Source organism: Pleurodeles waltl, chromosome 5, assembly GCF_031143425.1.
Source record: "Pleurodeles waltl isolate 20211129_DDA chromosome 5, aPleWal1.hap1.20221129, whole genome shotgun sequence".
In the NCBI taxonomy this organism is placed as follows: Eukaryota; Metazoa; Chordata; class Amphibia; order Caudata; family Salamandridae; genus Pleurodeles; species Pleurodeles waltl.
In genome coordinates, this window is record NC_090444.1 from 1,731,201,004 (window position 1) to 1,731,223,892 (window position 22,889).

Consider the following 22,889-nt stretch of genomic DNA (forward strand, 5'->3'; position numbering starts at 1 on the left):
GCAGTATTAAATGTAATACTGTCTCAAAATGCTTTGTATGCACAGTCAGTCCTGCTGCAGTGAATATAGCTTTAGATCTGTCAAAAGGGGTCATATTGATAGGTTGAATTTGCAGTTTAATGTGGACAGACAGTTTACATGTGGCAGGCCTACAGTCATGTAAGTTAAATATGTCAATCGGGGGTTCGCCAGTTTAATCATGTTGAAAGAGGGAGCACAGGCACTTTACCACTAAATAGCCAAAATAATGTGCACAGAGTTCTACAGCCAACTAAAACAACCAGGGCAAAAATCAGGAATGACACTATGCAAAAGATGGTCATATCCAACAATTAGTAACTGTAGGTTCCTCATAGTAAGCCTACAGATGATTTTGTTTATCATAAGGGGCTGACAAATGCTGACCACTCAGGAGTAATAAGGAGCTATCGTAATAGTATACATTTTCTCATATTCCTTATTCAAACCTGGTGAAATATATCATGGGAAAAATTCCAGATAATTAGGAGGACATGCAACGTTTGGTGCATGAAACATCAAACTGCACATGTTAATTCCCACTATTAGAAACAAATTAGCAGCTGTAGCTGCTAAATTGAGAAGCAGTGGAGTTGTATTTTATCAGATCTGGTAAATATTGGCAGAACACTAAGTCATCTCTAATGATTGTCAAAGGCTAATCGCCACATTTATTGGATGAACGTATTAGAGTTACATGTAGTACATCCTCACCTCATATGAAGGGCCTTTGACAGCACAAATAGTTTCATTTTTGACAGTATACATGCTTTCATTAAGACTTAGATATATCCACATCATTTTAGTGTATTGTTTGTTAAATGCCACCACGTTTTCATGATTTTATATTTTTTTATCTTGGTATTGCATTGCTCCCCCTGTTATTGTGCAATACTTTTCATATTGTTTAACAGTTTCTCTGTATGTTCTCTTAAAATATGTAATCCCTCTATTGTACCCTGCAACTGATAGTTTACCTCAGTTAAAGTGCTCTGTGATCCGGTGGGTCTAATCAGTTGTTAGCAATTAGGTTTTTGGTTTTTAGTGGTTTGCACCCAGGAACCACAATCCAAACCAGGGTAAGTCACCACACACCCTACATTAACCTGTACTCACCCCCTAGTAGTTGGCACACAGCAGGCAGGCTTAACTTAAGAGGGAATGTGTAAGTATTTGTGCAACACTTCAAACAGTAAACCAGTGAAAACACCACACAAAAAGATACCACACCTGGTTAGACAAATAGAGCTTAATTTATTGAACAACACAAGACCAAAATGACAAAAACCCAATAATGAGAAGTTGAGGTATGAATTTGTAAACCATAAGCTGAAATGTAGTTCTCAAAAGCATAAAGTGCCAACCGGGTCTACCGGGATGCATTCTGAAAAGTCAGGCCGACTGCAATGTAGCGAGGATCCATACAGGGAACACTGTTGCCTGGCTGAAGCAGTACCTTGGTTCCTGGTTGCACTGATGTCTAGAACAAAATGGATTCAATACATTGGTGATGATCCCAAAGGCTTTGAGGCGCACAAAGTCAGTAATGCATCGGGAATGGAGGGAATGCGTCGCGCAGTTGGCAATGCAGCAATGTGCCAAAGGTGATGTGGGGTCCTGGCTTCAGCAGCGCCGATACATTAGTGTCAAAGGAGCTGCTCAGATTCTGAGTAGCGCAACAGCTCGATGCATGGAGTTTGTCCTGGAGCAGCACGTTATCCCCTCTTCCAATCACCCAGTACTGGATTGGCATCATCTGGCAGGGCAAGACTCACAGATGGCAGAACCCAGGTGTTGTAGGTGATGAGTTGCAAGTCTTTTGTGCCCCTGAGTCTTCAGAAGAACAGGAGACAAGTCAGCAAGCCCCTGAAGTCACTCTGGTTCTGGGTTCAAGTGATGTGGGTTTAGAAAATCTCACCCAGGCTAAGAAGGCAGCAGGTCAGCACAGCAAGAAAGCAGTTCTTACAGAGCAGAAGTCCAGAAAAGTAGCTGTCCATGTAGCAGCACAGCAGTCCTTTTTCCTGGCAGACTATCCACCGGTTCAGAAGTGTCCTGAGGTGGTAGGGTCAGAAGTCCATTTCATACACACAGTGGTGCCATTGAAGTAGGGGAGACATAAAAGGAGGACTTTGAAGTGCACAGAGGCCCTCACTTCCTGCCCTGGCTCCAGACTCACTACAGAGGATATGCAGTCCTTTGTGTAGGGTCACGACACAACCTAGTCACGTGCAAGTGTAAGGCTGTGGCCAGCTGCTCCCTCCCATCCTGCCCAAGATGGCCCATTAGGATATTCATGACCCATCAGTCATGCTTAGGCTCCCTTTGTGTCTACAGGAAAGGCACAAGACCAGCTGCCACCCCACCCCAGATGTGTATTGGAGACAGGCTACAGGCACACAGAGCTAAGAGCAGGAAAACGGCAACTTTCTGAAAAGTGCCATTTTGAAAATTGTAACAATAAATCCAAATGTACCACTTTATAGGTCACCAGCCGGCTTGACCTCGACAACATGCTCTACGCAGGAGCCACACCTAACTCCTGAAGAGACTACAGATGATACAGAACTCATCTGTCAGGCTCATCCTCCCCAGAAGGACCCACAACACCCCCCACCTGAGGAGCCTCCACTAGCTTCCTGTCCAGAAATGATGCCAGTTCAAAATGATGACACACACCTATAAGGCCCTCCATGACCAAGGACCAGCTTGCAACAACCACTGCAACTTTCCTACTCCTGAATTCCGCCTTCCTCGCCACTGAAGTCTCAAAGGAGGTCACTCCTTCTCCTACCGTGCAGCCACGTCATGGAACAACCTCTAACTCCACCTCTGTACAGTACACTCGCCCATGGAGTTCAGAAAGGGGCTCAAGACCTAGCTTTTCAAGTGATGACAGCAGGATTCCACCACCTGGATACCCCCTGGGTGATTAGCTGTGCTCTATAAATCCAGATTGATTGATTGATTAAAGAGGATTTATAATTACACTTCCACAGGTACTAAACATGTTAGGTATATCCCTTCTCAATCAGGAATTACAGCGTATTAAATGTAATGAGGAATCCCCCAGTGATCTTATAAAAGAGCTAGGTCTCACATTAGTGAAAAACTAATTTGAGAGTTTTTCACTACCAGGTTATGTAAAACTAAAAGGTATATGTCCTTCATTTTTTATTACATAGTACCCCGGCCTAAGGGATACCTAGGGCCTACCGTAGGGGTGGGTTATATGTATAGAAAAAGGGGGGTTTAAGAAATGGCAGAAGGTTTTAAATGCCATTTCTACCTGGCAGTGTAACATTGCACTCAGGCTGCAATGGCAGGCCTGGGACATGTTTTAAAGTGTTACTTAAATGGTTGGCTGTGCTGCAGGCCCACTAGTAGCATTTTATGTACGGGCCTGGGGCACAGGTAGTGCAATTTACAAGGGACTTGCATGTAAATTAAGTATGCCAATTAGGTATATACCAATCAGGCCACGTTTTAGGGGAGCACAAGCAGTTAAAGTGCACATAGTCCTGAGGCCAAAAAAGAACAAATTCACCTGTAGCGAGGGCCATTTCTAACATCGGTGCTCTACAAAACTGTAATAAACAAATAAACTAGCAGACATGTGAATAAAATAGAAGGTTTTCTCACCACAACTTTAAAAGTCTAATTTCTCTTCACCTAATCCTGGATTTAAAAGAGCTTAATAATTTGGGACATCTTGCTATTATGCTTGCCGTTGTTAGGTGAGGCGCTAGTACAATGTTTTGCTATTGGTATTTGACAGCTGATCCGACCACAAAGCTCTGAGAAGGTCACAAGTTATCTGATGTGATAAACAGTTCCTATTACATTTTTTTTAGAGAATAACGTGGATTTTGTCTCTTATTGCACCAAAATTCACATGTTCTGGTAATTACCACTCATTTTTTTCCTTTGTAAATTTTGGTGGTGTCACCTAACTAAATTTACCTTCAACAAATTAATTGCATGGTGCCTTGTACAAAATGTACAATTCAGGAATGTGCACAGTAACAGGAGTTATCACACACACCAGAATTACTGGGCCACTCGTAGTGAGTCCTTAGTATGATATTAATACCTGGGATATAAAGGTTTTTACTGATGTATTCAAGGCATGTGTCACTGTGTAAATAGAACTGTAATATGTACAAAAACATGCTAAGGGAACTATACAGTTGTGAGGTCAAAATATTACATGTGTATTTCAATCCGAAGGTGCCAAAAGTCTTTCAGCTGCTCCAACATAAACATGCTAGTATATCCAATTGATCCAGAATTCATACTGCACAAATACATTACAGCAAACAAAACTAAGCGAATGGCACACTCCGAGTTACTGGCATCAAATTTCACGTGGCACCTAGCATATATCACTCTGCCTACTACTTACTACAACCAGCAACCAACATCAAACCTTGGTCTATAATGGAGTCTCTGAAAAGTGTTAACGCTGAAATGTTACTAATAAATATTCATGTATTCTGAATGTTAAATCTGCACAGAAAATAAGCTAACATAGAAAATAATACACAAGTTTGAAAATGTGTCTACTTGAGTGACTACCAATAAACATGAAGTGTACTTATTAACATTGTATTAATGTAAAACGTCAAGCTTATGTTTGGATTAATGTAGTGGTATGTCATATTAATGATCATGTATTAGCTTTATTAATAATAGGTCTTCATTTAGCGAGGACTTGGGCCTAGTTGAACGGCCTCATGTAAAATTGCATTGCTTAGACGAATTATAAAATGGCTGCTTAGAGAATTAAATTGTAATTTTCCATTGCACTGACCGAATGTTAACTGCTTGCTAGAATATGTTGTACTAGCTAAGGATACTTTTTATAACTTAGTGTGTGTAAAGACAGTGTTCCCAGGCGCTAACAATGGTTGCACTGACTGGAGTATAAGCTGATACAAATTTGTTACCTGAGGAGCCCAACGACAGGAAAAGGAGAAGAGGAGCCAATCGTCCACATGTGAACAACGGTGTAGTAAATTCTTAGATTTGAGGTTCTGCTGTCATTGGACTAAACGTAAGCGTATGATTCTTTGACCAAAAGCAACTTGGGAAGTAATTTTAAGGAATCTAACTTAGCCAGACTGCACCGAGAGGTGAGAGCCCACTCTCCCCGATCTTTCTTAACCGTCCTGAGAGGACAGTGCTTATTCTTCCTGTACTGCATGAAGAGACATTTCCTATCTTGAACGTTGATGCTGAATTCCGATGCTTTGCTGACCGAATAGATGTGTAATTGACTAACAAATTCACAGCTTGCTGAACCATACTCAGGTAAGGTATAAGACGATGTTACTGATTGCTATGTCTTTTTGCTTTTGTCCTTAGGTACCAAATGTTCATTTTGATAGAGCCATAGTTAGATGTTTTCTACAGTTCTGCTGATTAAATTGTTTTGCATGATGCCCAAACATGCTATTCTAATCAGAAGGTTAGGTAGGATACTCACGGATTGATGCCTGCTAAATGTTAACAAAAGTTGCCATTCCATTGCGCAATTATTCTTGCTATTGATTTGTACTGTAACTCTAGAATGTGTAGTGATTCAAGCTTTGATTAGATTGAGATTCTTTCGAAGATTCTGTCAACCTTTATTGTTTCTGTATGCTTATCATTTGATTTTGAGACTAAGTTACAAGATATTAGCATTGTTAATATAGGGAAATAAACATTCTACCTTTTACATAAAGGTGTGATTATTCATGGCCCAGGGGTCAGGGTGTGTGGAAATTACTGACTCTCAAGATTGTTAAAGTTATTGAGTGATATTGCTATTTGTTTGTACCGTAACTGAGTTTGTGGTGGGAACTACTCTAATGGCAATCAAAAGGTCCACCGAACCTCTTAATGCGTTCCCTTATAAACTATGGATAAATAACCAAATAAGGTCACATGCGCTAACAGTGAAACCCATGAAGGCACTGAATCTGATTAGCGCTGAGAAGCATACCAATGACAGGAAGCCATCTCTTAAAGGTGTATAGCATGACAGACCACAAAATAACTTAACACTTCCAAAGCGGAGACATTCTTAAATTGTTTCCTAACATTGAAAATAAAAGGCAAGACAGCAATTACCAAACCCCATGCATATGAAATTAGAAAAATTTTCATTAACATCAAGGCACTATGGCTAAAAAAAAAGAAAAGCATGGTAAGAACAGTGACTTTGTGCTCGAAGTACTAATTGCTAAAGCCAATTGGGAGACGTTGCTGTATGGTGGACAAAAGATAGCGATCATATGAATTTAACCATTTCATAAAATCATCAAACTCTCTTTGTGACTCATGTCAGATGACAAACATGCTAGTTACTTGTAAGGATAAATAAAACAATGTGGAAGACATAGTGTAAGAGTAGTGGCTGTTTTAATATGTATCCAATATGATGATGGCTAGTATTTCATTAAGGGGCGTTACAGAGCACACAAATACAAGAACGGTGTCCTGATGTTGGAGCACAGAAATTCTACTGTTAAACAGAAGAAACAGTCAAACCAAAAACCAGAGGAAAACCTTGCTCATAGGCACAGAACCAGGTCTTTACAGCTAATCTGAATGTATTCAGTACAGACGATGTATGCAAAAAGGGAGGCATGGGACTCCACTGTTTACTAGCAGAGGCCAGAGCGGACTTGATTTACTCTGGCTGGGAATACAAAGAACAAAATAATTCCGAGAATGAAGAGAATGCTTTGAACATAAAACTTAAATGTATTGTTCAGCTTGGTTGGGCCAGACTGGTAAAGAGCATTGTGCACTATGATTTTTAATCTCTGGCAACTAGTTCAGAGAGTCAAGAGCAGAGGAAGTCCTTGGTAAACTAAAAGCTATGTTAGCTGTCATATTTTGAATGCACTGAAGCACCTTCAGAATGTTGAGAGAGGCTCCTAGATGCATAGAAGTACAAAAGTTAAGATGACTCAAGAACATAGCCTGTACCATAACCCTGTAAACTTGAGGAGGGAGCTAAGGAACTATTTTACTGACCACCCTTAACAGGAGAAAACAAGAAGAGATAAGATGCTTAGCCTGTTTCTCCAAGGACAAATTGTCCTCTAGAAAAAAAACACCTTTTTCAGTGAAGAGTTTAGTCGGGTATGAGTGAGAAACCCAGCGATCCTTCGTCTTGTTAGAGTTCAAATTTAAAACATTAAGGGGGTCATTCCAACCCTGGCGGTCATCGACCGCCAGGGTGGATGGCCACGGAAGCACCGCCAACAGGCTGGCGGTGCTTCCTTTGGGATTCCGACCACGGCTGTAAAGCCGCGGTCGCCCAGCCGGGTCCGGCGGTTTCCCGCCGGATTTCCCCGGCTGGGAGAATCCTCCATGGCGGCGCTGCAAGCAGCGCCGCCATGGGGATTCCGACCCCCTTCCCGCCAGCCTGTTTCTGGCGGTTTTCACTGCCAGAAACAGGATGGCGGGAACGGGTGTCGTGGGGCCCCTGGGGGCCCCTGCACTGCCCATGCCACAGGCATGGGCAGTGCAGGGGCCCCCAAACAGGGCCCCAGCATGATTTTCTCTGTCTGCATAGCAGACAGTGAAAATCGCGACGGGTGCAACTGCACCCGTTGCACCCCTGCAACACCGCCGGTCCATTCGGAGCCGGCTTCTATGTTGCAGGGCCTTTCCCGCTGGGCCGGCGGATGCTCCCTTGGCGGGCGCCCGCCGGCCCAGCGGGAAAGTCAGAATGGCCTCCGCGGTCTTCTGACCGCGGAGCAATCATTTGACGGGGTAAGTTTGGCGGGCGGCGACTTGGAATGACCCCCTAAGTCTCAGCCAAAAAACTACAGAGGACAAATCCTGATGGAAGTTGTCCAAGGAAACAGACCCTATTTTGAACAGAGCTACAGCAGTGTGCCATCCGTGTATTTCATGAAGGTCACATCAAAAGACATAACCAATAGAGGTAAAGGTGAATGTAAATCTTAAACGGGGTCAGACTGTGAGAAGACTCTCATGTCTTAGTCTAAAACCAGCCTGTACTGGTTATAACGAATGGTTCTTTTAAAAAAGACTAGAAAGTTGTTGATTAACATATTTCTCTAAGATTTTAACAGCAAAGGGTAACTGAGAAATTAGGCAAAAATGTGAAAGGACAGATTGATCAGCATTTGGTTTATTCAAACAGTGGAACAATGAGTGGCCTTTTCTATTCACCAAGGACCAGGCATTGATAAGTGATAAGGGAGCTATTACATACCTCCAGCAAAGGTTGGAGGAGAACAAATTTGGACAAATTACAGTCTTTGGGAAGGATCTGCTTAACGGGAACGCCTATTTCAATAGACCTAGAGATAGAGTAAAACTGTTCCACAGATAGGCACAGGAAGTGAGTTAAGCCAGGGTATGCTCATTTGCAGCTTCTGGTGGAACTAGATGATGGTCTAAAGAAGAAACACCAGAGAGCCAGAAGGTAATGAGCAGCCTCCCACATATGAGCAAGGTCTTTATGCCAGAAAGTCTCAATGAGTCACATGTGGAATGTTTGTCAGCAAGTGCCTGAGAGTGAACAACAACAGAGGCTGTACAGTTCGGAAAAGCTAGAGATCATACTATTGGGAAGAACTTCTTTGTAGAATTTTCTGTAGCTAAGATTTGGTTGGATTTAAATTCAGTGACTAGTTTTTTTATAGATAGAAAGACCGCATTTAAATTCAGTACTAGGTTTGTGAAAATAATCACGGCATGAGACACAGTCAAGTTTTTTTACAGCCCCTTTTGGCAACCATCAGGGCTTCAGTATACCAGGGTTCTGAGGGTATTGAGGGCTATGGATAACCTTCATTGAAGGCAGGATGGCATTTATGGTCCACTCAACCAAGTGGGTGTAATGATAATAACCTTCTTTAGTGGATCCAATATTATGTGGTCTCATCTTCTCACTTAGCTTCCTGACCAACTAACCACCGGAAACGTACTTCAATGGTGTTTGACTTGAGGAATCTTAGCTTTTGAAAGGTCCATGTCGTGGCTACCCTCTGTAGATAAAGCCAAATGAGACCAAGAAGTGATCCGACCAGACTTGGAAAGAAATAGTAACAGCTTTCACCCTACTGGGGGGCCCAAAGACAAGGTTCAGGATGTGGCCTTTAATATGAGTGCGGCATTTGCCAATCCTGAGTGAATTCCTTTCTGCCATACCTTCTATAAGATTGGAAACATCTAGAGGGGAAAATATGTAAATTCAAATCTCCCCACTACCAGCTGATTAGTTGTGAAAGGGAGAGAGGCAATATAAAATCCAAAAAGGGACAGACAAAGGGTTCAGATGCGTCAGAAGGACTACAGCACTCAGCATATTGGTAGTCCCCAGAACAAGAGAAAAAACAAGTAACCACGGTACCCTAAAGGCTGCTAGTGCAACCTCCTTAATGGTGTAATCACCAATTCCAATTATAGCCACCACTGCCCCTTTTCACAGGGTGGTTATGATACAGAACAGAACAGTAAAACCGGTGGGACAGAGGGCATCAGTGTCAGAAGGATAAAAGTCTGAGAAACATGCTTCCAGAACAAACAGGACTTCCAACTGTCTCTGATACAATAAATCATAGATATCTGTAGAGTGTTTTACAGCTGTGCATGCATTGATCAATGTACACATAAAACAGCCCTTCACAACTGGTTTGTTTCCAGGATGCAAAGGCTGATCATGTTTAGAGGGAGCATATTAACACCAGAAGGTGAGTCAGATTTGAAAAGTGACTTTATGAGGAAAAGACACAATGCAGTAAACAAGGAAAAACAGTCCAGATTTAATATGAGCAGACATTCACAATAAAAAACTACAGTTTAAAAACCACATAGGTTAGCGGTGAACTAGCAAGTAGATCACCCTGTCATAAAAATATGAAACGTTTCAACTAGTTATGATTTGAATTTACAATTTAAAAACAATTCCATTTACAAAAGTAAGCTACAAAAAAATCAAATTCAGTTTAAAAAGAAAGAGTAAGGTGAAAGTTCAGGTAATGGTACAGTGGTGTAAAATAGCTTTAGGCAAGATGATACCTTTTGAGAAATGAGGATGCACTTTAGTATTTGTATGTAATATCTTTTTCGAGACCTCAGAGACTGAACATGAATGTGCCTACTATGGGGCACATTCATTTTGTTCTTTGCAGTTTTATTATTGCCACTGTTGGGTACAATGTAGAATATTGGTCTGAAAGAGATTATATGCATTTAAAAACCCATTTTCAGTGCTGTTTTATGACTCTTCATGGAGAAGTGGTGATGAATATAGAACACTGTTTGCATAATTTTAATGAACTAATGGCCAGATTACGAGTACGGAGGTTCTAGGAAAGCTGTACCCACAGTGGCGCTCCAACCGCTGCATCCTTGGCAGTCCGACCACGAAATTTGGATGCTGGCATTTGGACCACCACAATACTGCTGCAGCAATCAGGATCAGTGATCCTGCGGTTGTGGCGGTGCGGAAAGCCAGGGTCAAGCACGGCTGTGCCGATGTGAACACCACTGTACTGATCAAAACTTGCCTTTCCACTGGCCATTTCATGGCCTGAAACCACCATGAAAAGGCTGCCAAAAAGGCAGAGGCGGTGCCCTGGGAGGTCCCCTGTGCCGCTCATGTTGTGGGCAGTGCAGAGCCCCCCCCCGTCAGCACAGTCGGAATGCGCACTGTCTGCAATGCCACTAGTGCACATTCCGACTGTGCTGACAGCACAAACAGTGTGGCAGCATTGGCCTTGGCTCTCCCTGGGGTGCTAATTCCACTGCACTGTCTCTGCCCTTGGGCCCTGCGGGAACATTGTGATACAGTGGTCAGAAGGCTGCCATCTTCGGGGCATCCTCCTGACCGTCACCTTGGCGGTCCAGTGGTCACACTGCCAAGTTCATAATCAGGCCCTACGTTTTTTTCCTTTTCAGGCCAACCTTTTGACAACATGATGATCATGAACGCATCCGTTGCCAATATCATAGTGGCTATTGTGTTTGGCCAACGATTCGACCACCACGACCCAGCATTCCTGCGGCTCATGAGCTTGATCAATGAAGGCTTGAGACTTCTGGCAAAACCTATTGTTTTGGTAAGACTTCTCTAGCTTGTTGATTGTTCAATTTATAGTGCATATTTAGATAAATTCCACTCACCAAAGAAATGGTTGCATTTGTTGGTTTGCACCAGTCCTTCTTTTTATCTGGATTGACATCTACCTTACATAACACCACTTAACTAATTCAAAGATCGTTAGAGTGAAAAATGGAGCCACGTTACTTTCCCAGGATCTGCTAGAAAAGATTCAAATGCTTTCTGAAAAGCGTTAGATATTTGTTTCTAAAAACAGTAAGACATTAACCTCTCTCAACTTATCACAATTCAGGTCTCATCCTATCAGAAAGAAAAGCCTACAGCTAAAAATGTAGCACCATTTGCAGAAATATATGTATTTTCAATAAACAAATAACATTTTGTGCTTAAAAAAAACACAGAAATTCACCAGTTATAGTCAGCAGAACTAACTATATCTTGCTCCCTCGACATGCCGTGCTAATGACCACACATATTACATCACTCATGACATGTTCTATGACAATTTATGACGTTACTGATCACATCATCCAGTGAGCGTGTTGGTTTGTTTTATAGTTTAAATAGTGGTGGGTAAATACCATATTACTTTTGTATCTAAATTTGTACAGCATGTGTCCAGCTAATTTGTATAAGAGTTTACAAACACCTATCCTTGGACGACAGGCCCTGTCCTATGCCGACAACACACAAATAATCATGTCTATCACTAAGAATATGGAGGCCAATTATGCCAATTGTAGAACTGTATGCAGGCAGTAACCTCCTGGATGGGAAGCAACTACCTTAGACTTAATGAGGGCAAGACTTAGGTCCTAATCTTTGGTAACCAGCATTCCATTTGGAATAATTTCTGGTGGCCAAACTTATTAAGGGCATTGCCTGTTCTGGAAGACTCTTCCAAAAATTTGGGAGTGTTAGTAGACACCAAGCTATTGTTTCACCTTCAGGTCAATGGCATTGTATCCACTTGTTTTTGGATTATTGGGACTTTGAGGAAGGTATTCACTTTTATCCCTCTGCAAGCACACATGCAGGTAGTTCTTGCCCTGATTTCTTCTAGGTTAGGTTACCGCAATGCACTTTATTTGGGGATCAATAAATCAGCAATAGTAAACCTACAGCTCATACAGAACGTGGCCACAAGACTGATACTAATTGCATTGGTTACCAGTGAACAAAAGCATTACCTTTAAGGTTTTATGCATTGTTCAAAATACTGGGGCCCAGAGGACTGCAAATGATGTTCCAGAGATGTATCCCCTCTAGAGCGCTTAGGTCTGGCAATTATAATTAGGTAATCGTTCCTAAATTCATGTAGACCAATTGGGGAGTGTGACAGGGCACAGGACTCACGTCGGCACTGTGAGAATATGATCCTTTAAGACTAGGGCATCCTGCCACAAGATTGTTGCACATAAAGTCTGTGGCAATCTTAGGAGGCCATTCTTGGCAAGAGGCCATCAAAATGCCTTCTTTAACTATCAAGGGATTACTAGCAAGTGCAAGAATGCACCATAGCTGAACCTGGTGTTATAGAACTCAAGACATACAGGAGCAACCTACCACAACTGGCAGATGGATACCAGGTACTGGCATGCTCTGAGCTCTCCTGGGAAGGTGACAGATCCAGCTGGCGCTAAGCAATGAATGAAATGTAGGTTTTAATCTTCATCCTTATCCACTTGTGGCTCTCAGAGAAGTGGCTCACAAAGTTGACAAGATAAGCCCAGACCTAGAGGTCTACTGCTTCACTAAGATGTGTATGCAGAAATGCAGGAAACTGGTGATTGAGGATAGAGACCAGTAATGAACCTAGTACTATTATGGCTACATAAAGAGGGTACTGAAGACCTGGAGAATCTGTTATGTTAGCGCAAATTCGCCATAAGGTCTTCTGGCTCTGAGGTAGACAAAGCAACAACAGCACCAAGGTTAGCCATAAGCTTGTCTGAGCCGCCAAGTTTTTAAGAGTTTCCTAAAACCCACATAATTGGCTGATGATCTAATTTCAGAGAGAAGGGTATTCCAGATGCGGGGAGCCATTACAGAAAAACTCACCAATCAAAGCTTCTTACTTTTACTTTTGGGAACAGTTAGTAAGTTCAGCTGAGCTAATCGGAGATGGCGAGTAGGAATGTAACACTGAATTCTCAAGGACAATAAAGCTGAGCATTTGCTGTGAAGGAACTTAAAGACAGTTCAGTCTGTTTTTTAAAACAGACCTCTGAGCTGCAGGAAGCCAGTGTAGCTTTTTTCATCAGAGTTTTAGTATGGCAGTGTCTTGGCAGAATACCAACCGGTGGCCTGATTTTGAACCAATTGCAGCTTGTCACTTAAGACAATAGGGAGTCCCAGATAAAGGGCATTAGCACAGTCAATCCAAGACATCACTAAGGCAATGATCATTTGGATGACAGCATCCACTGTGAAGTATCTCCTAATTTTCCTTATTCTCCAGAGTTGGAGAAAACAAGAGTAAGAGACCGCCTGTATCTGCTGTTTCAGGGATAGATCCTTGTTAGAAATTAGGTCTCTAGTTGGCAGTGGTTTGCACCCTTTCCAAGTAGGGGCCCTCACTCTTGTCAGGATAAGGGAGTCACACAGCCAATCTAACCCCTGCTCATCCCTTGGTAGCTTGGCACAAGGAGTCTGGCTTACCTCAGAGGCAATGTGTAAAGTAGTTGTACACACACACACACACACACACACAGTAACACTGTGAAAACACTACAAATGGACTCCACACCAATTTGAAAAAATAGCCAAAATTTACCAGAGTAAAAGAGGACCAAAACAACAAAAATCCAACATATACAATTACTGATACACATTTTCAAAGATGAAATCTTAGTAAAGCGCTTAGAAACACAATAGCTCCAACTGGGGCTATCACAGTGTCTTGACAGAGTCGGTCCCAAAAGTCTGGCACCACTTGCTAGGGATTGCAGGCCAGTCAGAGTCGCACGGACCCTAGGTACAGTACCTTGGAAAACGATGAGGAAACACAGACGTTGCACAGAGTCGGGGAGGTGAGGCGTCGCTGGAACCAGTGTGATGTTGGTTCCTTACTGCTAACGGGGAGGTGAGACATTGGTTCCTTACTGCTAGGCAAGGGAGGTGAGGCTTCAGTTCCTTATAGTTGCAGGGGAGGTGGTGCGGCGTCTGTGGCGAGGCATCGTTTCCTTACGACCCTACTGGGATGATGAATCTAGCAGGTCAAGACACAAGGTGTTGACATTGCGGTGTCGCAGTCTACCCACCAAGAGGCCACAGGTTCTTCTGCGGAGTCTGGTGTGCTGGACATCAGGGACACGACTCTCGGGACTCACGCTGTGGAGGGACTTTGGAGGTGCTGCGGTGGTGTCTGGCCTGTGTTGTAGGTCATGGTTTTGCAGTCACCGGGGACCACAGCTCTGGTGTAGGTGGTGGTGTGGCATCAGAGAGCCGCGTCGGTTCCTAAGTCGCTCTGGAGTCAGTGCGCTTAGCTTCTTCTTAGTTGCAGCGGAAGTCACTTCCAAGGGCCCAGAAACTGGATTTGGCACCACTTGGCAAGTCAGGACTCTCAGCAGGAGAGCCCAGGTGCTGGTAGGTGAAGTCTTTGATGGCCCTGAGACTTCTTAACAGAAGGCAAGCCCTTTCACTCTCAAGACAGATGCAGCAAGCAGTAGGCCACCACAAAAAACAGGCAGAGTGGCAGTCCCCTCTGCAGCATTCAGCTCTTATTCCTGCTAAAATGTCCTCAGTCAAGAAGCATTCTAACTATGTGGGGTCAGAGTTCCAGTACTTATACCTATTTCTGCCTTTGAATTAGGCACACCTCAAACAGAAGTCTTTGTAGTGCACAAGACCATGCCTTTCCCTGCCCTGACCCCAGACAAACTCCATGGGGTTGGAGACTGCTTTGTGTGAGTACAGGCACAGCACTATGGCTGGGTTTTCTTAAAAGTGACTGAATTGAGCAGGGGCTACAGAAATTCTGGTTCAAGCCCCAGTCCATTCACCGAGGAAACTCTCTAAGGTCAAAATCAGGCCTGGAAGATGTTATTAGCAGTAGGTACAGCTCATCCATGGTAGGGTGCTTAACAAGTGCTTTCTTTCTCCACAAATCTGTAACTAAGGCAAAGGAATTTCTAGATTTTATCCACCTGGTGCGTGCTCGGTCCCTCTTCCTTCCGTTCAGGTACCGGACCCTTCCAGTAGCTGCTTTTACAGCTAACTGGGAGAAGCAAAAACAGGGATCCGACCATTGCCTTCACTGTAAAACTATTCAAGAAAGTGATGAGCATCTGTTGTTTTTCTGCCCACTCTATGCCAAACCCAGAAGCAAATGGATTGTCCCTTTGTGTAGATCACTTGGCATACAAACCAGAGTTGAAGCTCTTAGGATATTCAAAAGTGAGCCCGCCCCGATTGTGGTTGTGGCTGCTTTGAAGTTTCTGTATATAGTCTGGGTAATTAGAACCAAAGTACTAGGACTAGCACAAGCAGTCATGCCCCAAAATATTTAATATATCTTTTTATAAAGTATGATGTTTTTAACTGTGTGATTATGTATCATAATTTTTTCAATTATTTATTGGTATTCAATTGTTCTTTTGTTTTTGTGTTTTAACAATTTTGCCAGTGTCTTTTTTTTGATGATGAGACTGATGTCTCGAACTATCATTAAATAGGTATGGGAACAATCATGCTGTTCACATTCATAAAGGAACTGGAAACAACAACACAGTTTCCCATGCATACCTTGCTTCTTCAATTGTCATCTCCTTTCTCATAGCTTCCACACTGTGGGTCAATTAATAAAATAAGCAATTTAGTATATATTGTGTGCAAGTCTGTGCGTTCCAAAGCAGGTTAGCAAGCAAAAGGTGTTACATAATACTGCTTCCATTGTTTAAGACGAAGAAGCTTTGTAACAGGCATAGGCCATGCCAAAGTTAAAAGTGAAACTTTTTTTGTTGCACAGAATGTGTTACTGTTAACAGTTTTCAGCAAGCCAGGCTGCATAGGTCATAAAGAGTTTAAAAAACAAGTTTATGACTACTAAAAGCCGCTGCAGTTAGGCCTAGCTTCATTCTCTCATTAATTTAATTTATATTTTTATTGAAAGCTTTTGCAGTTTCTCCCCTTTGATGGTTTGTAACATTCACAACCTCACTTCAACATATGTATTTGTATTAAATTACTTTCATTTTCACCATTGTCAGACTCCCATCTTTTTCATTTCAGGATTTCCTCTTTTATTTTCTTATTATTCTTCATTCACCCTGTCACTCGATTACACATCTTTCTTCATTCTTTTGTTCATTTCTTTTGCTTTTCTTTTAATCAGGATCATCTCAATAGCCTTAAAAATGTCTACTGTAGTTAGAAGACAGGCTAATACTACTAACACAGCATACTGATGTAGTTTCAAGGATTCTTCCTCCGAATCCTTTCAACCAGCTTTCTATTGTTGGAAATCCTTTGGAAAAGCATTCAGTTATACTAGGAGTTTCCAAAGGTTTAAGATCAAGTTTTAAGTCAGTTATGTTCTTTGCATAGTCTAGTATTTTCATGCTCTCATTTTGTATGTAACTGCAGCAAATCTAAATTCTTAGTATCTTGCAGACTTCGCTCTTCTCAGCTAAAGGAATGTTTAATGTATAGAGGTTTTGAAGAACCATGGGCCTAATAGTTACAAGCTCTGTGTTTTCAATAATCGGGCTCGAAATGTGATTGGGCCAAATTTTCAACCACAGTTGACAACCTTTTAATTTTCTCATTATTCAGAATCACACCGACTGAAGGTATTACATCTCCAAAAATATCTCCCACCATTGTGCTCCTTCATTCAAACTTCGTATGTCTATACTGTATGCTGGTGTCATTGTTAATGGATTTAAAATATGTACATGATACAGTATCCGAAACAACCACCCCAAATAACATATTCCCTCCCAGATTGTGGGTAACTTAAAGAATGCAAATCCTCAACATATAAAATACACTCATGGTATTGTTGGATCATCCTTTTACAAAATTTGCCATTCTCATCCGGATAATTCAAATGTATGTTCACAATTACTATTTCCCACTGGTACTTTCTTTCCACTTAGTTTTCTTTTAAACACACACCCTTTTCCTCTCATTCTCTCTTCTAATTTCAGTTTAGGTACTGATATCTTCTTCCTGAGTTCATCTTCCTCTCCTTTACACACATTCTTCTGCATATCCTCTCTCTTATATTCACTCTTAAGTTTCTCATTTCTCTGTTCTAACATTTGTATAAAAATCCTTCTTTGTGAACTCACTAAGCATGTTCTCTTTTTCTCATGTACCTCAACAGTATTTACAGGAAGAAATTGCCTAAAGCAGTGGTTCCCAACCTTTTGACTCCTGAGGACCCCCACTGAATTGCTATTGGAAGCCGGGGACCCCCAAGCAATTTGTACGGTTTAAATTTCAAACATTAAAGCAGTAATTCCCAAAAAATACACAAACAAGTATACACCAAACAAATACTCAAATTACTAAAGATATAATTATTTTACATTGACAAAGATGCGAAAATCAAAAACCTTTAATGGGAAGGCTGGCACTGCATCGCTTTTCAACGTTTGGTTTTATTTAGGGAAGCAGAATCCTCAGGTCAGATTCTATATTTCCCAAGCTATTTGTTTCTATATCTAGGTACATAAATGTTGGACCTGGCCCTTTTACAGGGTCATTCCCCAGACTTTTTGCTTTTTGCCTCCTTATTTTTCTGACCTTTGTTGGCTGACGTTTTGACTCTGAGCACTTTTTCACTGCTAACCAGTGCTAAAGTGCATGTGCTCTCCCTTACAAATTTGGTATGATTGGATTACACCTAATTGGCATATTTAATTTACCTATAACTCCTTGTAAAGTGGTATCCCTATACCCAGGGCCTGTAAATTAAATGCTACTAGTGGGCCTGCAGCGCTGCTTGCACCACCCACTGAAGTAGCCTGTCAAACCTAGCTAAGGACTGCTAGCGCAGAGCCTGTGTGCGCAGTTTCCTGCCACAGGGACCTGGCATCTAAATTTACTTGCCAGGCCCAGAACTCCCCTTTTACTACATGTAAGTCACCCCTCAGGTACGCCCTAGCTAGCCCTTTGGGCAGGGTGCCATGTATGTAGAAGGCAGGACATGTGCCGTATTGCGTGGCCTGTCCTGGTAGTGACAAACAGCCTAATTTTTGTCTCACTGCAGTGAGTGCTGCCTCCTCATAGGATTGCATTGGAAATGCCCTGCTTTATGTGTAAAGGGTTTTGTCTGATTTATGAGGGGTAGCGTAGGCATGTTTGGTATGGTTGTGATAGTGGTGAGAAATGCTGCTTACTGGTGTAGGTGTCTTTTTTTATTACTATCACCGAAATGCCACTTCTAGAAAGTGCGCATTTATCTGTGCTTATGACTTTGGTGTTTTGCAGCTAGTCCCCAATGCACTTCCGGGCAGACTGACATTTGGGGCTTTGTGCATACTTCTCAGACAGCCTAAACACAGGGAGGGTGGAAGTGTCACAGAGGTGCATCTACATATTGTTAATCCTTCCTGGGCTGAGAGAGGGGATAGGTGGGGCACACCTGCATTTGTAAAGGCTGTGCTCTGGCCTCACACAATAGGGTTGTTAACCCCCCACTGATGTTTGGAGCCTGTGCTGAAAGGAGAGAGGGGCCACTCCCAGAACCACTTGTAACTGGCTGGAACCTCCTCTCCCTACCATTGTAAGACACTGTAAACTCAGTATAAGTACAGGGGAATTTTCCCGACAGTTTGAACACTCTTGGAACTTGAAACTGGACACAGAATGCTGATGAATGGACTCACCAGGAAACCACCTTGGACTGCTGCTGCTGTGCTGACCTGTGACCTGCCTGGTCACTAGTAGGAACTGCCACCATCTGCACCCCTTGTGCTGGCCTGTAGCTGGGCCCACCAGCCCTGTGCTTTTCCTTGTTATTTTGCTGTTCCCAGGGGCAGGGTGCTGTGGCCCCTGACCCCTGCACCGATCTCTACAGCTTTGTCTTAGCGCTCACTCTTAAACATTGCTGTAGAAGATCACCGCCTAAGCCTGGGCCTCAGATTTGCCTTAGAGCTTTTAAAAACGCTTTATTTCTGCTCCCCGAATCACCGCCGCAGCCCGGGGAAGTTATTTTGGTACAGCGCGAGTGTAGCGCGCTTACCGGTGCCCCCATGGCACGAAGAAAACCACCTTCTTTTCATCTGGAACAAGCGTGCTCCTATTGGTGCCCCCGGGGGGACGACCGCTCCGTGGAGCACCCCCGGGGCACCGGTAGGCCCTGTCTTGTGCCAGGACATCGTCAACAGTCGGAGGGAGAGGAGGACGCCTCTCCCTTGCCTGTGGAAGTCCCGGGTGACTTTCCCTTATCGGGCGGCCAGGCAGTAGTTTCACTGGAGGCTCGCCCGGACCACCGGCTTCCTGGTTGGCCCCCTCGTGGGCCAGTGGCATTTTCTTGGGGGTTTCCCCCCATGTAAGGGCCGACAGAGGCCCAGGGAGACCCCAGGAGTTTGCGTGTCCCTGGAGGGGCCGGCTTTCAAACCGGAGGGGGAGCCTGGTGCCCCCCTCCTTCATCAAAGGATTTCCCTGACCCGGGGCCCCCTTCGTGAGGGCCTGTGGAGGCCTAGGGAGGCCCCCAATAATCTCGGTCCCCAGAGGGGCCCGTTAACAGGATAGAGGAGGTGCGTGCCACCCTCTTCTCCTCACCAGGAAATCCGAGGCCCCTGTTTTGCGCATAGGAGCGCCGGGGGCCCCATTGTTCGCCTTCTAGGCACTGGAAGTGCCTTCATCCAACCAGGTACTGTTTAAAGGACCAATATTGTTGCAATCTAAAGTTCTTTCTACCGACTTTTATTGATTCATATATTACCTACCTGTGTTTGATGTTTTTACATATGTGCTGATGGTTCTTTTATGGGCATGTCTAGCTGATATGTATTTGTATGGCTTGTGAGAAATTCTCTAATGTTCCTTTTATGGGTATTTAGGAATTGTTCATGACAAGTGCATATATCTCTTACTGTAATTCCGGAGTACTGCTTATGTTGCAGAATCCTGAGTACTTACATGTTCTAATGTGACAACTGCATATCCTTGCAGAGTATTAGTAACTTGTGTAACGATCTGACAACTGCTAAGGTAGCAGGGTATTACTTACGTGTAATGTTGGTCTAATTATATTTTGTGCAATACAGATTATCTTTACATAGCTCAGTGTTGTGTTTACTTTGTGGTGTACATTTTGTGTCACGTGTAGTGTGTGTGATGTGCAAACGCTTTACACATTGCCTCTGGGATAGGCCTGACTGCTCGTGCCAAGCTACCCAGGGGGTGAGCTGGGGTTGTCTTAGACGTGTAACTCCCTTGCCCTGACTAGAGTGGGTAGGCTCTGCCTGGCTGAGGTGCATACCCTAGCCAACCAGAAACCCCATTTCTAATAATAAGACGCACAAACTCGGGATTCAGAACATTACTGTTCTTTGCATGATGCACGTTCTTTGCAGCAGCCTGCTGCAAAGAATGTGCATCACGCAAAGAACAGTATGTTATGTGCACAGCACTGTGGGTTACTGCTTTTGTGACAGAGATTCTTTTGTCACTGTGCATTTAATAAGTTACAATCGTAATGTAGCACAGTGAGCTATGAACTGTCATCAAGGAGCTGCATGCAACCTGCATGGCACAAATTCGAAATTTATGTTTTTACCCTTGTCAGTCATCCTAATGCTTCTAAAAAATGTTTGCTTACGTAGACATACATTATTATTAAAGTCAATGCCAACCACTCTGTTATGATCTGAATCCCAAGTTTGTGTGTCTCCAGACCAAGCACTCTTAGAAAATGCTTACCAGTATAGATGACATGTGAATCCTACACCTTGTAGTCCACTGTAAAGCGCTCTGACACCCTACATGAGAGGTGCTATAAAACAAATGAATTACATGTGTCAGAGAGTTTATGGAGAGAAGAGGCCCTTATGGTTTTACTTCCTTTCCCCACCACATTTATATTTGAAAACTCTTCTCATATTTTATTGTTAGAAATGTGTTGTGCAAACGCTTTACATATTGCCTCTGGGATAGGCCTGAATGCTCGTGCCAAGCTACCAAGGGGGTGAGCAGGGGTTTTCTTAGACGTGTAATTCCCTTGCCCTGACTAGAGTGGGTAGGTTCTGCCTGGCTGAGGTGCATACCCTAGCCAACCAGAAACACCATTTCTAAAGCTTTAGTGCATTCTTGCACTAATCTAGAATAAACATTTATAGAATAATTGTCATCCATGTAATCTACAAATTATGTTTTTATCTTATCTTTATCAATCATTGGTTTCTGTGTTATGTTTACAAAATCAAATATTGTCTTCTCTGTGTCTGGTGTAAAGCGTATTACTAAAACTCTTGCTAACCTTGTCAACACTATTAGTGTGAGTAGAGTCCCTAAAATACCTTAACTCTAGTTCTGCTTATAGTACACATGTTGTCTCTATAATCAGACCTACTACCTATAACTCATTGTTGACCGCAATGTAGCTTATTCAGTTGAACAATTGCAATATTCTTCTTAAATGACTTAGATATTCATTAATGTTTTTTCAGTGTTAAGTAACCACAATCTTCGTTAGACAATCCTTAACACTACTTGGTGTTCTTCTAGAAAGATATCCCCAATTTGTATCTTTCATAATCTCGATGTGAGGTAAATTTCAAGCAATTCTTTATGTTTGTACAGTTTGTTCAAGGTCTCTTTTCAATATCTCTTATCAATGCTACTTGTCAGTGTTTTTTAAAGTTCTTTTTGACACACTAGCCTCTCAGGGAGGTTCTGGCAAATCCTTGCTCCAGTCAAGTATGTCCGAGATATGGCTCAGATAGTAGCTCAGATCTGGCTCGGATAGTAAGTCCATTCAGGTAATGAATATTTTCGGCAAGGCACTCCGGCACTTTTTGATTTTCTGAGTGTGTTCAATTCTCCTTCTGCATCACTGATACTACTTGATTCTTCCTCCTATTTGATTGCTCTCAGTACTGATTTGGTAGTCACACTCAATTTTAGTTTCTTTTTCACACTCATCATGTAGATTTCCCGTTGTACTAGCACCAGAACTCATACCCTCTGCTGCTTCTTCAGGTTGCTCTTCTTGCTCTATGACTGTTTCAGGATATTTATTTCAAACAATTACAGCTAGTACGTCTCCATCATAACTTTGTGTGACGTCTGGCAACAGGGCAAGTTCACACGTTAGTTTCTCTCTCCTCCCAAACCACTCTCTCCTCCAGTCTTTGATTACAATCTTATCTTTCCGGAGCTTCTTCTAGTACAATGGATGGTGGTACATCCACCAGTATTCTTGGTTCTCCTGAATCATACAGCACTATTTCTTCTTGAGGATTACTTATTCTTTGGGTGTGTGATGCATGCACCCAATTTGGAACCCCAGCACACTCGACTGCTGTGCAGTATTTGTGATCAGTATCGCCTGGTAGGGGCCTCTCCAATGGGGTCTAACCATGACTTTCTCACATGTTTTTTTTATTAAACCTCAGTCACTGGGGTTTAAGCCTTGACACTGGTTCTGGCTTGGATTTGCAGTCACATTTTCAACCTGTCGAGCCACAGAACTTACCACATCACCCAGCCCTTTGCAATAATTGAGCACAGTGAAAGAACTGAAACGTGTTAATGCTTTTAAAAGCACAAGAACAAAAACACATTAAACGTCACATTTGTAATGATGAAATGTAAGCAT

General features: G+C 42.8%; 1 protein-coding gene across 2 annotated transcripts in view; it reads left to right on the forward strand.

Moving 5' to 3' along the window:
- LOC138296715 (cytochrome P450 2K1-like) overlaps window positions 1-22,889 on the forward strand; it is a 271,693-nt gene that overhangs the window by 106,826 nt on the left and 141,978 nt on the right. For both annotated transcript variants that reach the window (XM_069236115.1, XM_069236113.1), the window contains exon 4: window positions 10,951-11,111. In XM_069236115.1, coding sequence (XP_069092216.1) covers window positions 10,951-11,111 — 161 coding nt within the window. The remainder of the gene's footprint in view (window positions 1-10,950; window positions 11,112-22,889) is intronic.